General features: G+C 37.8%; 1 protein-coding gene across 3 annotated transcripts in view; it reads left to right on the top strand.

Moving 5' to 3' along the window:
- ABCC4 (ATP binding cassette subfamily C member 4) overlaps window positions 1-13,983 on the top strand; it is a 147,446-nt gene extending 133,463 nt beyond the window's left edge. For 2 of the 3 annotated variants that reach the window (XM_050333155.1, XM_050333156.1), the window contains exons 30-31: window positions 5,182-5,316; window positions 10,107-13,983. In XM_050333155.1, coding sequence (XP_050189112.1) covers window positions 5,182-5,316; window positions 10,107-10,214 — 243 coding nt within the window. In that variant the 3' untranslated portion in view covers window positions 10,215-13,983. Of the gene's footprint in view, window positions 1-5,181; window positions 5,318-10,106 lie in introns of those variants that run through there. The other variant, XM_050333157.1, reaches the window with a different exon arrangement.
- Window positions 13,984-15,423: the final 1,440 nt, after the last annotated feature.

The raw sequence follows: 15,423 nt of genomic DNA, 5'->3' as shown, positions 1-15,423 counted from the left end.
TCTGCTTTGTTTGTATGCATGACTCATGAAATATACATTATTTGACACTAAAATTTGTCTCCGGTTACTGATAGAGTAATTTGTAACCTGGAAGTAGCTTGGGGTCTACTTTGATTAAACCTGAAGACATAAAAAAAATTTAAAAACCCAAATGAGAGCCAAAAAAACCTCCACCACCAACAATAAAAAAAAAAGAAGGGAGGGGCACTTTAAAAAGAAAAGAAAAAAACAATCTCTAATGGTTCTGAGTTATATCTGCAGCCTTCTCATTGTTCTCCGGTGTTCGCAATATGTTTAGATGAGTTGATATTTATAAATGATTCTTCAGAGAAGTATGTGCTCGCTTCTGGTCTGTTTTGACAAACCATGATGAGACAGAGTAGACAGAACATGCTTGCATCCAAACTTAATGCCAACTGGAGCACAGGCTGTTGACTCTTTCCCACAAAGCTATGTATTGTCTTGGGTAAATATATTTCTTATAATATGATGTAACCAGAAGCATCTCCTGAATATTCCCCTCTTCCCAGGACTTTATTGAAGATCATCTTGATGTATGCTCTCTGAGGAAAACATTGTTCAAAGTTGTACTCCTAGCAGAGTTTTGAACTTTAATAATAATTTTGTTGTTTGGTGATGTCTTCTCCAAGTCTAAATTAAATCAGATGTATTCCCAAGGAGATAATTTGCTTGAATTATTTTCCTTTTGAATAGGAAATAAAAACATTTATGATCAACTCTTAAATGTCCCATTTCCCCTCTGGCTTTATGGTGAATATGAACGTGAATAAGAATACTAGTCATTCCTCAATAATAATTGAAATAAATTCCCATGCCCCCCTCCTCTGTTGCTGAACACTTCCAACCTTGGACTGTTTTTTTCTCAGAATGTTTTATAACTATTGTTCTCTTGGTTTGTCTGCTTTTGTTGCTGAAAGTTTGAAAACGCAGGATTTAGAACTTTCTTTTTTGTGCCTATGGGTAGCAGCAAGTACATGGTGTTTGTTACAGCGTTTTTAAAGGCCCTTGTTCTTTCTCTTTTTGTGGCGAATGACACTTCTTTTACATCTATTAATCCACAAAGAAAATTTTAAAATTCACTTACAAAACGAGTCCTTGCTTTTCCAAAATCCTGTGCCAACAGAACAATAAAATTAATTGCAGGAGTCATCAGGGAGAAAGGTGTTCTCCTGGCTCTGCTGCCTCGGTCTCTGCTTGACTGGACTATCTTGATGTAGTATCCTCATCGTTCATTGCTTCATTTCTCTCTTTTCTTTGTGAAATGGATCTCAGGTTTCTTTTTCACCATTTTATGTTTTCTTTTTCGTATTCCTTCCCCTGCTTTTTTTGTCTTGGTTAATACATTAAACCATGAGGCTATGGAATGGAAATACTGCAAAGTTTGGGGATCTGGGGAGAGGCCTAGGCAAGGTGGGGGTAAATACCCTTTTAGGTTACAACTCAGGCAAAATGTAGTTGTCAAATCTTACCCAAATTTAGTTCAGCAACATTTTTGTGGCATAGGCAAATACTACTTCTGTGTGAACTAGAGTTAACATAAACAACACATTTAAATGGCTAATATTCTTTTCATGTTTGCCATTTCAGGTCAGTCAAGATCAAATACTTCTTGTCTGTTTGTCTGTCCTTCCCCGACATATTTTTTATCTCACTCTTTCTGTGTTATTCTGTGCCTCAAATATCAAACAAATTGCTGCTCCAAACTGTGTTGTTTTTTACCCAACACGTTACTTACCTTTCTGAAAAGATCACAACTGGGACGAGAAGTCACTGCCCCAGACTATTCAACAAGGATGAAACGTTAGATGGAGTAGAATTAGGTGGCATGCAAGGATTTTAGTCCAGAATATATCATTTGAGCCCTCTTTGAACTTAAGATGTCTCTATATTGCTGCTTGAGTAAGGCTAATTTGGGTAGCTATAGGTAAAGGGTAGTTTCACCGTACCCAGGGAGGTGAGCAAATTCCATTGAATAAAAATTTTCCTGTATGCTTTCTTTTGCGTGATCGCCAGCAGCCAACTTTGTAAATTTTGTACTCTTGGAATTACTCTTTCACTAGAGAAAATCCTGTTGAAGTCGTTAAAGGTGGTACTTCAAAGGCAAGAACAGTGCAGGCAAGTTAAAAGAAGCTGCCAGTGCAAGAGGCTGGAGAATCTGGCCCTGGTTTTATGTCTGACCACTTTGGGTTTATGTAGCTTTTTGGTGTTTGTTTTTATTTTACTATGGGCTGTCTTAAGTATTTCAGAGGCAGTTAGCTCCCACAGAATGATTATGAGTCTTTATTTGGTGTATTTTATAAAGAGTCAGACCAAGGAGCAGAAAAGTTGACTGATCTGTGCAAAATCCCTCTCTCTGGATATCTGCATTAAAGTCTGTGATGAAATCGCAGCCTGATTCAGAGTCAAGTGCTCCTGTGTGTGTCCTCTCTAATCTCCCTGCTGATCTGATTTCGCCAGCTACAAGCTTCTCTGGCTTTTCTGTATCAAGTTCCACTGGTACAACTGCCTTGGAACACATCTGGGTTCGATTCTGTTGGATTGCGCTGTGATAAGCGCTGCAAGTTGATCAGAAAATATGTGGCTGGTAAACACCAGATTCCACCTTTCCTGAATGATTAGCTGGCTTTTTGAAGTTCTAATGATTTTAATTTGGCTTGGAGTCAGTGAGTAAGAGTATGCAAAGCCTTAGCCAAAGTACCTATTTATTTATTTAAATTTTATCAGCACATATTTCTTCAAAGAAGAGTACCTATCTCTTTGTCTAAGCGCTTTTTAATAAATGTATAAATATATAAACATATCCAAGTAAATCAGCTTAAATTTTCTCTTTTGTCTCGTAGATGACAGCAGTTAGTAGGAAGTGTTTTTTTCTTGGTGAACAGGGTTTATAGAGCGTTCCTGACTTGAAGGAATGATATTGTCTGTTCGGTTTCATTCTTTATTTTTCTTTATTTTTCATTTCAGATTTTTTTAAAAAGTAGCACAACTTGTTTTCCTACAGTTGTTCTGTCTATTTTCATAACATAAGATTGTTTTTATTCCCCAAGAAAGGCTATGAATAGGTTAATGATTTGTTTAAAATGTGAATGTGGTTTTTCTAGATAGAAACTGCTCGCTCTATTCATTCATCTTCTGGATTTGGCTGTTTAAAACTTTTCAAGGAAGAATAACTTCTTCATTTTTCCCAGGTTCTCCGGAGGTGAAAGATGGTGTTTTTGGTTGTTTCAGCTATTTGCAAAATGAATGTTACAATTCCAATACTGCAGTAATATAATTTTTCTAAAACCCTCTACTTTCCTATTGCAGTTCTTTACTTGTAAGAGACATGTTTAATGAAGGTGCTTTTTGTTTCCTCTCTTAAGGAGTGGTTGTATAATATAGTGCTATGCTGAAAACTATTCAAGGCACCAGAGATGTTCTGTGTTGTGGCATAGATTTAAATGTTGAATTTTATAGGATAATTTATTGCATTTTTAAGGAAGGTGTCCCTAATTGTGACATACTGCGGTATAGAAAAGATTGTGATTAAAATTATGTTTGCAATTAATCACTAAATATCAGATTAAATGGGATAGGACTAATTACATTGAAAAATAAATATCTGTGCAAGTATACCTTTGCAGGTAAAATACTGCAGCTATTGTATATTAAATTACTATATATTGTGCTATGCAATATTACTAATATTTCAACATTTTTCCATGAGCACTTTCTTCAGCTATAATGCCAAACAGTACTGGAAATCACTTGCAAAGAAAAATCACAGTATAGACTGGATGCTCTAAGTTACAAGCTTTTGAAAATAGCAAATATCTTCTTGTAGGTTTCTGTGCATACAATTTATAAGATTAGATGTAATTATGCTGCTGTTGTTGGCTGAGTTATTTTCCATTCAAATGCCCTGTACTTAAGTGAACCGGAAGGGAAGGGGGTGGGTGTCTCTCCCCAGGTGTTGGGTCCCTGGTGTCAAACAAGTCAGCAGTGATCTCTCCACCTTGTTTTCACTGTGGTGCAGACAAAGGGATCAGCCCAGCTGTGCCCCTTCACTGTGGGTTTTGTCACTGACCAGGGTCCAGCCCACTTGGAGATCTGATGTGCCCTTGGCCATCAGGGTGCTTTGTTTCAAGGAGCCGCGCAGGCAAAGGGCAAGTTTGAAAGTTACCCCAGCTATCTTTTGGAAATCCATATAAACCATATCTCCTTTAGTTTTCTTATGGTGCATTAAGAATTGTATCAGATTTGTGATTGCTAATGCTGTAGAGAACAAATTCTACCTGTGTCTGTTTCTGACTGTTTTAATGACTGTCTTAACTAAATTACTGTCCTATCTCAAAACATATATGCTAGTCTAAAAGTTCCCTGAATTAATCCCATAAGGCTTTTCAAAATGTAAGCACAATATTTGCTATAGTACAGTCTTAAATTGAGTCACTAGTGTGAGAATATTTTCTTGGAGGTTCAATCAGCTTATTCCTGGTTTTTTTTCTGATATTTTTGATTGTGTAAATTCTCTGTAGCTTGCTGACTTAATGCCTTTTTAATTTCTGGTTTTTTCTTTCTCCCCTCTCCTCTTTATGGGTACCTATGCCTGTAGTGGCATTACATCTTTTTTTATGTAGAAAGAATAGGTTCAGGGTTAAGTATCTTTCTAACACGTAGTTGGCAAAACTGATGCAAGAAATTGTTTATCTTTTCAACAACACCCTCATTTTCTTTAATTACATCTTCACCTCCTCTAATTCAAAAGACCTACTTATTCTCCCTTAACCGTCTTGGTGGTTATTGCGTGGTTTTTACCCACAGCTGTTTACTTCAGAGCCCATTTTGGACTCTTTGTTTCCTTCTTACACAATGAATCTTAAAAGCTGTTTTGTTGGCTGCACAAACATTGTATTTCCATATTCTGCATAACTTTACATTGGATTCCTATAGTGGAATGGCTGTAGGGCACTCTAAAATTGTACAACAGGTCTGTAAACTGAGAAAGTGCTGTACTAGTTTGAAGAGGACGTACTTCATTTTCAGGGTACAAAATTCATTTTAGTACAAAATTGCATGCATTTCCCCCTTGCTTGTAGTCGCCTACATTTGGTTTTTAGTCTCTGACATTTAGTTTTTAATTTTCCTATGTTAATACCTTGGTTTTTGCTGATTTAACAGGTTTTAGATGCAGGAAGACTGAAAGAATATGGTGAACCTTACATTTTGCTTCAAGAACAAGACAGCTTGTTTTATAAAATGGTGCAACAAGTGGGCAAGACTGAAGCGGCGTCTCTGTTTGAAACAGCAAAACGGGTAATTTTAGAAGAAGAGATAATTAAGTTTGTCTGTGTAGTTTCTTTATCTCAAGTTAACATATTCAGTGTTGTAGTAAGCCTTCCACTAAAGAATATGTCAATTTTGCAAGGCAAAGCCATAATTTTCAGTGGCATGTACATAGACTTCCAAATTATAAGTGTATTTATATACCCCGAGTTGAAAGATTGTCTGGATTTCTTGCCTCCTTTTGTATGTACACAAAACAGTAAGTGTAAATAAGATATGACATACCTGTGCTGGGCATTGATCCTAAAAGAACTTCCTGTAAAAAAACATGTTAGGGCTGCAGAGTCAAGCATTTATCTGTTGTTTGTGTATTTTTTTAAGGTCCCATTGTATTTTAGTTCGGTTTCAGTACCTACGCATTTTATTATGGTCTCTGGGGGTGTGATCACATTTCTACTGCTGTGTATTCTCTTACTTCGTTCTTGTGCCCTTGCTCAGTTCTGCACATAGGCTGAGCAGGGCTCAATTAACAAACAGCTGTTGAATGTTTTGTTGCCTCCTTGTTCCCTACAAGGCTCTGTGCCTGATTTACTGCTTACTATTCAAATCCTACTCTGAGTGCAGAATTATTAATGTAATTGTGAGCATTCCTCTGGCAATCAAAGTGTTTAAGAGACATCAATGGATTAATTTTCATAATATGCCTCTGAGGTGAGGCTATATCATCTCCACTTTTCAGATGGAAAGCTGAAGCAGAGATAAGAAGATAATAAAAGAAATGACCTGTGATTGAAGAGCTCTTTGACTAGCATTGGCTTGCTTTCTTCTTTCTTGATAATTTACCACACAGGATGTCCAGAGCAAGATTTTAATTCGGTGCCAGTGAAGTTTCGGGGCTGCTTCAGTTGAGACTGGTAGTGCTCAGTTTGGCAGCAGCTTGCTTCATGCTCATGTAACTGTACTTTCAGCATTCAAGTAAGGCACTGATACTAAGCATGTAGTGACCTAAGAAAGCCTTTTAGAGACAAGAATCAAAGGTCTTTAGGTTTTACGCTTTCCTTTCCTCCACACACTGGATGTGTGGAGCAGAGCTAGGGGATCACAAAGTCCAGACTGTTACCTGAGGAAACAAAACAGCAGTACACAGGTAACAACGCATAAAAGACAGGAAACAAAATGGCAGGTACCTGACTCTTTTCCAGCAAGTTGGTAGAAAATGAAAGGTTGTGCTGTCATGGAGGCTTCATGGTCATGTCCGGATGCTATTTTACAGGACTTTTTGAAGATTATAGAAGAGATTTCTGTGTCTATTCATACTCTAACCCTTCTTTTTTTTCCCCAAGAGTTTTTCAAGTGAAGCATTGTAGCTAAGAGCATACACTATAAATTCTTGTGTGGCACAAATTGCAGAACTGAGGAAACAGCTTTGTCCTGAACAAAGCTATGTTACGAGTCCTGCTGTCCCTCTCCATTGCTGCAGTGTAGTTTCATATATTTTATTATTAGAAAGGAATGGGTTAGCTGTGTTTTTTGTAGCGTGTGTATGACAATCTGGAGGTTATATAAGTAATGTTTAAAAGGATAGCTTCAAATTCATATGACCATTGTTTGTAAAATGAAGGCCAGCTTCCTAAGGCTTGATCCTTGGAAAGGCAAGAGGTAAGGCTATCCAGCTGTCATCTGTAGAAATTTAGCCATGTCATGCTGTCTCCTTCCTTCCCTGCAGCCCTCCCCAATTGCACAATTGCATTCAAAGATAATTCAAAATGTATAAAAATAATTGCCTGATGTTACTTGCCCATACAGTCATCTGCAGTTACCACATCAATGTTATGTGATTTTGTACAGGAAGGGAAGAGATCCAGGAACCAGTCTCTGCTGAAATGTGGTTTGATGAAAAAGTTTGCTAACTCCCAGGCTAGAAGGCAGATACAAGCTTTAGCATCTGCCAAGAATGCAAAGCATGGTGCTTATCCGCACTCGGCCCAAAAATATGGGAATCGAGAGACTGTATCTCCAGTCAGCAGCTACTCAGAAGCAGAGTTACAGTTCTTTCTGTTTGAAGGACTTGGATAATTCAGGCTTTTGTTATTGCTGTCCCTTGTGCTTCATGCATACTTTCAGAGAAATTGCTTAGTCAGAAGAGCTGATTCCAATGGCTTTTCTTTTTTGACTAGTAAGTCTGTTGCATGCATTGCTGTTGGTCTCCTACATCACTACTGTGGTTACTAAGAACTGTTTCTACCAAAAGCTTTTTTTCTCTTTTTAAAAACAGTCTGCTGCACATAAAAAGAAATGGTAATATAGCATATATACATACTTTTCAAAAGGCGTTGCAATGGATTGCTAAGTAAAATGGTTTGTAATGTGGCTGTGCTTTGGCAATGATTATTTGATTTATTCCAATTTGGACCTGTACCAAACAAACTTGCACCAAGAACTTCTTCCATTAAAGTGAGAGTTCCAGTATGTTTTCTGGAACGGTAGGAATTCTGCATATATCCTTCAAATGCAAATGAAGAGGGACTACACATCTGAAACTGGAAGACTAACATAATTTAAACAGAAATTCTTATGGGCATCTTGGCTAAGCATTGCAAAATTGAGCTGTTGCTGCAGCCTGAGGCTTCCCAGTTGATCCAAAATCACTGTACATTGCTATTTGTACATCTCTCTTGGTCACTCAATATCCCTGTTTTTTGTGCAAATATCAAAGAAAACAACACAGGCACAGCTCAGATTGGAGACCACTGAGTATATATTAACTAACCTGTAAGCCTGATGGCAATTGAGTTGTGCTTGACACCATGAGACTATGTTTTTTATCTTTGCTCAGTTCACAAGAAGCTTCTAGGAGAAAGTCCTGTAGGAAAGTGAGAAATAGTCTTCAAGCAGTTAGAAGAGAAAAAAAAAAAAAAGTGCTCAATTATTCAGATAAACAGAAGTTGGTGTGTTCTCCCCACTCCAGGCAGCATCGCAAGAGGCTTTTCTGCAGGCTTTAGTGGCATCAGGATAGGGCTGGGTTTCTGCCAGTCGAGTTTTGAGCACTTTGAGGAAAAAATAAGTGTCGTTTTATTTTATTTTAAAGCTATGACAGATGTGTAAATATTAAAATAGTAGGTGTTATCTCACCTCAGTGATTACTTTTAAAAAGGTTGGAGCTCTGTTGGCAGTGGAAGAAACTTGTATAAAGACTTGGGCATTTAATATCTTGAGGGATTGGGCTCAGGGGAAGAATTGCAATGAGACAGTTGAAAAGCAGCTGCCATTTCATTAGACCTCTAGTAATGTGCCAAGGTTTTCTATTAGCTTTCCATTAAAAAAAAAAAAAATCACATTCAAAAGCTGCACTAAAAGTATGCCAAAGTTTTATGTTTTAAACCAGGAATGGGATGGGAATATACAGCTGGGGCTGCCGTCTGCAGTCTGCAGTGTGTGTGCAGGCAGCAGCCTCATTAACTTCCCTCTGTTGCATCTGATTGTGACAGGTTACTGAGGAATGCCTCTTAACAGGACTTCCAGTTCTTCCGTGGATTCAAATCAGACTTTAATATTCTTTGAAACTTGTAAAGATGCATATATCCTGTGTTAGCATGTGTGCACGAAAGATGACAGCGGTACTTACAGGAATGATTTGGTAGAATGACTGTTTCTTTTTTATCCTGGGTGTCTTATACTTGTATTCATGTATATGAAAAGGATATTATTATCAAACAAACTGAACTTTGTTGACAACACTCTCAAATATAAATTGCAGAAATGTTTCATAAGCTATAGTCAAAGCAGTCTGACTATGAGACCTAACTCATGACACGTGTCAGCTTCAGAAAGATAGTGTATTTTCTGTTTTTAAAGGCTCAAACAAAACTTTTCACATTCTTTTTTGAAAAAAAAAATTACATTTGAAGTCCTTTTTCACCCAAACACATTTTTAGATAAGAGCACACAAGTCTTGACATTATTTCATTTTGTTATGCGCATCTGTCAAGGAACAGAGATATGATACAGCTGCTAAAAACTGATGATTGTGGAACAGTGAAACTTGACAGCATTTCATTTCCTTTATGTTCTGATTATACATTTATCAGGAAACCTGTATCTCTCCTAGTTGAGCTAGAAATTGCTAGAATTCAGGAACTCAAAGGCTTGGCAAAGAACTGTCTTATTATTTGGTATCATCTTACGTTTTAGAGAAGTTGCTTGGTTGAGTCATTGTTAAAGCTTTTGCTTCTTCTTTCATTATTGTGGTTCGCTATCCAGAGATCACATTTCTATAGGCCCTATAACTGCTCTGCAGCACAAATTAAACGCTGGGATATTTCATACATATACTTCGAAGTTTCAATGGTTGTCAATCATAGTTTGTAAAATATAGGGATTACAACCTGATTTTAACATCCAAATCCATTGTGCTCATTTTATGTGTGAAAATGAGAAACCCTTGTGCAGACGCAAGATTTCACAGCTTCTTTGTCATCCTGTTTTTAATTTATCTCCATGTTTTGAGCTAGTAAAATGATTTTTACTTATCAGTTTAATGCAAAGCAATAAAACATATCTATTTATCTGAATTAACAAAATTTGAGGGGATCTACAGGTTTTGTGGGATTTTTCTCATGTTTTGTTATAATGGAAGATCATACAGTAATTTTACTAATTTTTCAGTGACATACAGTTACTGAAGGCCACTAACCTGAAGTTCTTTTGGGATTCCTTAAGGATATGTATTTATCTCTACTCTGTTTATCTTCACAAGTTTTGTTTTAAGCCATAAGGTGCTTGAGGCATAATTGCTCACAGAATCTAATATTTTTTTCTAGGTATACTTCAGCAAGAATTACCCAGAAGTTGTTCAGAATGGTCAGCTTGCCACAGACTCCTCCTTGGATCCTTCCTCAGGATTATGCGTAACCGAAACTGCACTGTGATTCCTAATAGCCTTAACTGTTTTCCACAGAACGTAACCCTGAGATCATCTAAACTCAGTGGCAATGTTTGCAAGTGTCAACGGGAGAGGAAAGGGAGGGGGCGATTCTTTGCACTGGACATCCTTCCTGTTTAATACTGAGAAGAAAATTTTTACTGTCCCTGTTTCTTTGATTTCAGTGCAATATGTTTTCCTATCCAACTAATAATGTTTGTGTTGCTAAGGAAATTAGGCAGATTCAGTTTTTGTTTGAAAGTTAGGTGGTAGAGATCTCTTTTATTTAAACAGGTGCAGGACACCTAACAGGTCTAGGGTGCATATTTGGAGCTTATTAAAATAATTGGAATGTGTCTTTTTTTTCTTTTAAAAATATTTTGAGAGCAAGCAAAACCAAAATTTTTTTCATTGTCACTTTTGTCGTGACAGCTCTGTCTAAACAGCAGATTTGGTAGTGTGCAACTTAGTTGTCTAGAGCAACTGTTTTTCTGCCTGCTATAAGTAGCTATGCAGGTTGATAGAAAAAAGACTTGAAGAAGCCAAAAATACTTTCTGTTTTTGATAGCAAAAAGAAAAAAGTATACTTATTTTTTGATAAATAGTTCAAATAATGCTGTTCAAGATGAGTGTAAATATCAGTTTTATTTTGCTAAAATCCAAATGCTGAAAAATCAGTCTCAATCTTCTATACTTTAGAAGAAAATTACCACATTTGCACTGAAGAAATATTTAAATAATTTAACATACATTCCTCTTTTTATCCAGGTTATCAGAGAAAAAAAGGTATTAAAATAACTTGAGGAAACATTTGAATGACATGTCATTATACCTAAATACCATGTAGTACAAAGTTATCTTCAACACAACACATTGAAATGTATACATTATTTGCATTTATTGTGCCTTAATATTTGTGCCTTCAAGCCAAAGCTGTAACTGCAGGGTACACAACAAATTCATTAAATATATGTTAAAAATATGTAACCTTAGTATGTTTAAAGTTTTGCATTAGGGGTTCTGTTGAACTTAAGCTGTTTGAAGTTACCATCCTGCCAGAATAGGTAGGGAAGTACAACCTGTAGTTTTGAGTGGCTGTTGCTGATGGTGAGAGGAATGCAGTGAGAGAGAGGGGTTCAATATTCATAAGTTATGCCCTGATTCAGCAAAGCACTTTAACACAAAGGCACTGTTCCTGTGTTTGAAATATAAATCAAGCCAAGTGCTATGCTGCTTCAGATTTTTTCAAGTTTAGTGAGCTACTCTTTGAGGTCCAGTAGAAAATGCATCTATTCATCTTGCTGTTTAAAGGGCACAGGAGAGACTAAAAGGCAACAGATCTCTTCAGGACATGGTAAATATTGTTCTTTTTAAAAAATGCTGAAGATGCTTGCTATTACCTTTGTAATGCCAAACAATTTTTATTTACCCAGTGTTCGCCCAGTGGTCTAAAAGTAAGGCGAGCACAAATGTTTCTCATTTCAAGCAGTTCTACCAGAAAATAATTGAATCAAATGCAAAGTTACTCTCTCCTTACTGAGAAGTAAACTGAGGCCAAAGCCTGTGCCTCAGCAAATCGCTCATCTGCAAGGATGTTTTCCTGCTCAAGAACCACTCCCATGATGAGAGGCAGAATCCTCGTTCCCCTGTTGCAGCATCTTCCCTGCACTGTGGTTTTCTGTCCCACTTTGAGATGCCAGGAGAGAGGAGATCCTACCTGCAGTGCCACTAGCCAGGCAGAAGGGGGACAGGGGCGCTTTGGACGTGGTGGAACAAACATCAGGTGTCTAATTTTGCTGTTAACATCCTTTCCCATCATTAGACATTGTTAGGAGGAAGTTACAAAATGCGATGCTGTTGTCCCTAACCTGTTTTTGGTCAAGTCCTAACACTTCTTTTGTGGTGCATAGCAGCTTACACTGTAACAAATTCCACTGAGATCAGTGGAACTGAACTTCACACAGCGATGCGCGGCATGAGGCTTGTGTTACATCTGGTGATAAATGTCAGACAGTCAAGGGTAGCTACCAATCCCCAAAGCCACGTGGCACAGATGGGCTCATGTAAGGAGTGCTTATGGCTAACCCTTCTTAGAACACACCAGCCACATCCACTCTTCTCTACTGCTGGTCCTTGGTCTTCTCTGGGCTCATCCAGTCCACTTTTGATCCTAACACACAGTAATCATCTCATGTGTTTTGTTGTGATTTTGCCTTAAAGTTGTCTGAAATAAAGATAGGACTGTTCTGCAGCTCAGTAGAGTGGTGTTTGCGTTACACAGGCATGTGAAGATGTAAAGTGCCTCAGTGTGTGAAGTCACGTGGGATAATGCTGGGGGACTGTGTAGCATGAAGAAAGTTCAACCTCACATGGTCTTGTCTCTAATTGCCTTTTTGGCAAGGATCCATGGATCCATGTCCAGACTCTTCTCAAGCTTTGCCTTGGAGAGACCTGGTTGGAGTGGTGCGAAACAGAGCAAGGGTGAGCTGACCCGTAAGGCAGTTCATGGAGTTGGGAGCTCGAGCTCATTTGTTTGTCTTCTTTTTTTGAGCTGTGTGGATATATTCAGAGTCTAACTGTGTTTTACAAAAGTGAATTCTTTTTTATTTCTAAATAGTTCTTAGAAGAGAGTAAGTGTGATGCATAATATAGAGACTTTTAAATAAGAGAACAGTATGTTCTGGCCATACATACCTGGAGTTTATATTTTTTTATCAGAACCAAGGAGATATGCATGTGTAAACCAAGGGTATAATTACAGTTTTAGTTCATTTCAGCTCTGAAATGAATCTATGGTAAGTTATATTTCAGAGCAGAGCTCCAAAACGCTGGCTGCTGCAGACTCACTGGTATGAGACCCTGACAGATCTACTTATCAGTCTATAAGCTAGAATTAATTTGATACTGTGGCTTTTTGAATGTGCACAAAAATGTTAGGTATCTCTGAAAATGCTGATTCTGCTTCTTCACGTGTTTTGGCAGGGCACTGCTAGTTGAAGGTATCAAATACCAATATAAGACAAAACAAATTTTTTACAAAATCACACTTAAAACCCATAAATCGCTGAGTAGAACAACTGATAGTGAGTCATTCATGTCTGTCACTGGCATTATATCATTTTTCTGGTTTAAAGTAACAAGAATACTTTACTCAGGAAATTGTTGATTAGATTCTTTTGTTGGTATTGTTGTTGGTACAACTATCAACAGATATTTTGTTCAGATGTTGATGGAGATTGACTAACCCATTTAATTTCAGTTGAGTAAAAAGGTGCAATGTACCTGAATGGCAAAACTCAGATAGGGAGGAAAAAGGCCTTCCTGTAGTGAAAGTCTTGGTCTGTTAAATGAATAAACTACCTTTCTGGCAAGGTGTTTTATGTTTCCTTATAAAGAAAAATGTAAATAGTTCTAAACTTCCACTTTGAAAAATGTTGTGCTTTATTTGGGAATAGCAAAGCAGGTTACTGTAAGTCACATTTCTTCCTGGGGATCTTGGAAAAAGAACTCAGTCTTCTGAGTTATTCAAGCCTTTAAAATATTTTTTCACCGTGAGGTGCCTTACAGTATTCCAGAGTCTTATTTCTAATAAATATAATTTTATACAGTGACCCTGACAATCATCAGTTACAGAACTTTTGTTTCTTTGGTGTAAAAGTCTAGAAACAGCCTCTACTTCTATCTCAAGAATTGGTTTTTGGGCTTTTGTTTTGGTATCTCTTTGCTCCACCCTTCTCAAAGGACCACAGGCAGCCAGCAAAACATGGTGGCATTTTCAAAGCTAACACAGTTAGCCAGGATAGGTTATTTCATGTTTTGCTTATTTGCTTATTTTAAGGACAAAATTCTCTTTGGTGAACTGAACTATTTGCCAGATGGGCATAACCTTCTGTGATACCATTCATACTGCCCTTTGGAAGAGGGACGACCTTCTGACCAACCTCAGTAATGCTGATTGCAGGTTCTTTTCTTGCCAAAATGTTTGAAATAAGGTTGCAAGAAGAGTCAGAAGAAGACAAAAGCAACTATCTTCAAAATATCTCACTTTAAAGTCTGCCTCTTTTTTTTGGAGGGGGGAAGAAAGAGTTGAAATGACATCTTTCCTGTGATAAGTGATGAGCATCTCACCCTTCAGCAGAAGAATGTGGCTTTCTGTATATGTTTTACATTGTGTAACAGCACACTGCATTTTCCTCATTTTAACTCTGGTTTTGGTTTGGTTTGGTTCAGTTCTTGCATTTGTGTAATAATTTGATTTTGTTATCGCTATGGAATGATTTCTTTTGTGGACATTCACATGACAACTGCTGTCATACAATAAAAGGCATTTCTCAGAAGCGTGCAGAAGTCTGTTGTCATTGCAAATGTGTGCTTGAGGGCAGCAATGCTGGGCAGAACTAAGTCAGGTCATGTCTGAAATCTCCAAACACCTCTCAGTGGCATCACTATCCCTGAGAGCTAAGAATCGACCACTTGGAGGTATAAAACGGAATGATAGATCCAACTTGGTTTTACCAGTCATCTCCAGACTGAAATCTGTCAGATCATGTTATCAAGCTTTCTGCTTCGATTGCTAAAAAGTACTGCAAATAGTTTTTCAAACGTTGTGATGGAAGAACCACTGCAAACAGGGTATGGTCTCTGCCTCAAGCAGGCTCAGTGGACTGGACAGCCCAAAGGTGGAAGGTTAAAGAAAACAGAAGCGAGGTAAGTTAGCAGCACAGCTGCAAAATCTGGTGTTATCTCTCAGTCCTGTACTTCTGTCTGATGAGTTTGTTGCTTATTTGATCGAGACACTCTAAAAACTGTCTGTTTCTGAAAATGCTGCAGAATTTCTCCCTGAGTACCAACTGTCTCAGGTCCTTCAGTCTGCTGTTTTGGTGCAGGTTTTTGGTGTGGGATTGGATGAGTTGCGTGTTTGTTCAGTAATCCTCCTGTGCAGCAAGTTCTAGGACTTGGTGCAATAGGAGTTATTATCTGTCCTTTTATAACATGGAATATGTGTTAAGAATTTCTCAGATTTCTGCCGGAAGCCTATCTCACAACCACCGTGCAGCTGTCTTAGTTGCCTCTAAGTGGATTTGGGTTAGGTTGTCACAGCACAAGTCACTTGCGGTATGTGCAGTATCCTCCCGGAGCAAGCACTTGCCAAGTTCACGTGCTCCCATGTAATACAGCAAATCTCTTAAAAGTGGATGAGGAAGATTTCTTTCCTT

The sequence above is a fragment of the Myiozetetes cayanensis genome, unplaced genomic scaffold (assembly GCF_022539395.1).
Source record: "Myiozetetes cayanensis isolate MyiCay16 unplaced genomic scaffold, myiCay2020 scf5-8, whole genome shotgun sequence".
Taxonomy (NCBI): Eukaryota; Metazoa; Chordata; class Aves; order Passeriformes; family Tyrannidae; genus Myiozetetes; species Myiozetetes cayanensis.
The sequence above is the reverse complement of the archived record's forward strand: the minus strand, read 5'-3'. Positions and strand labels throughout refer to the sequence as shown.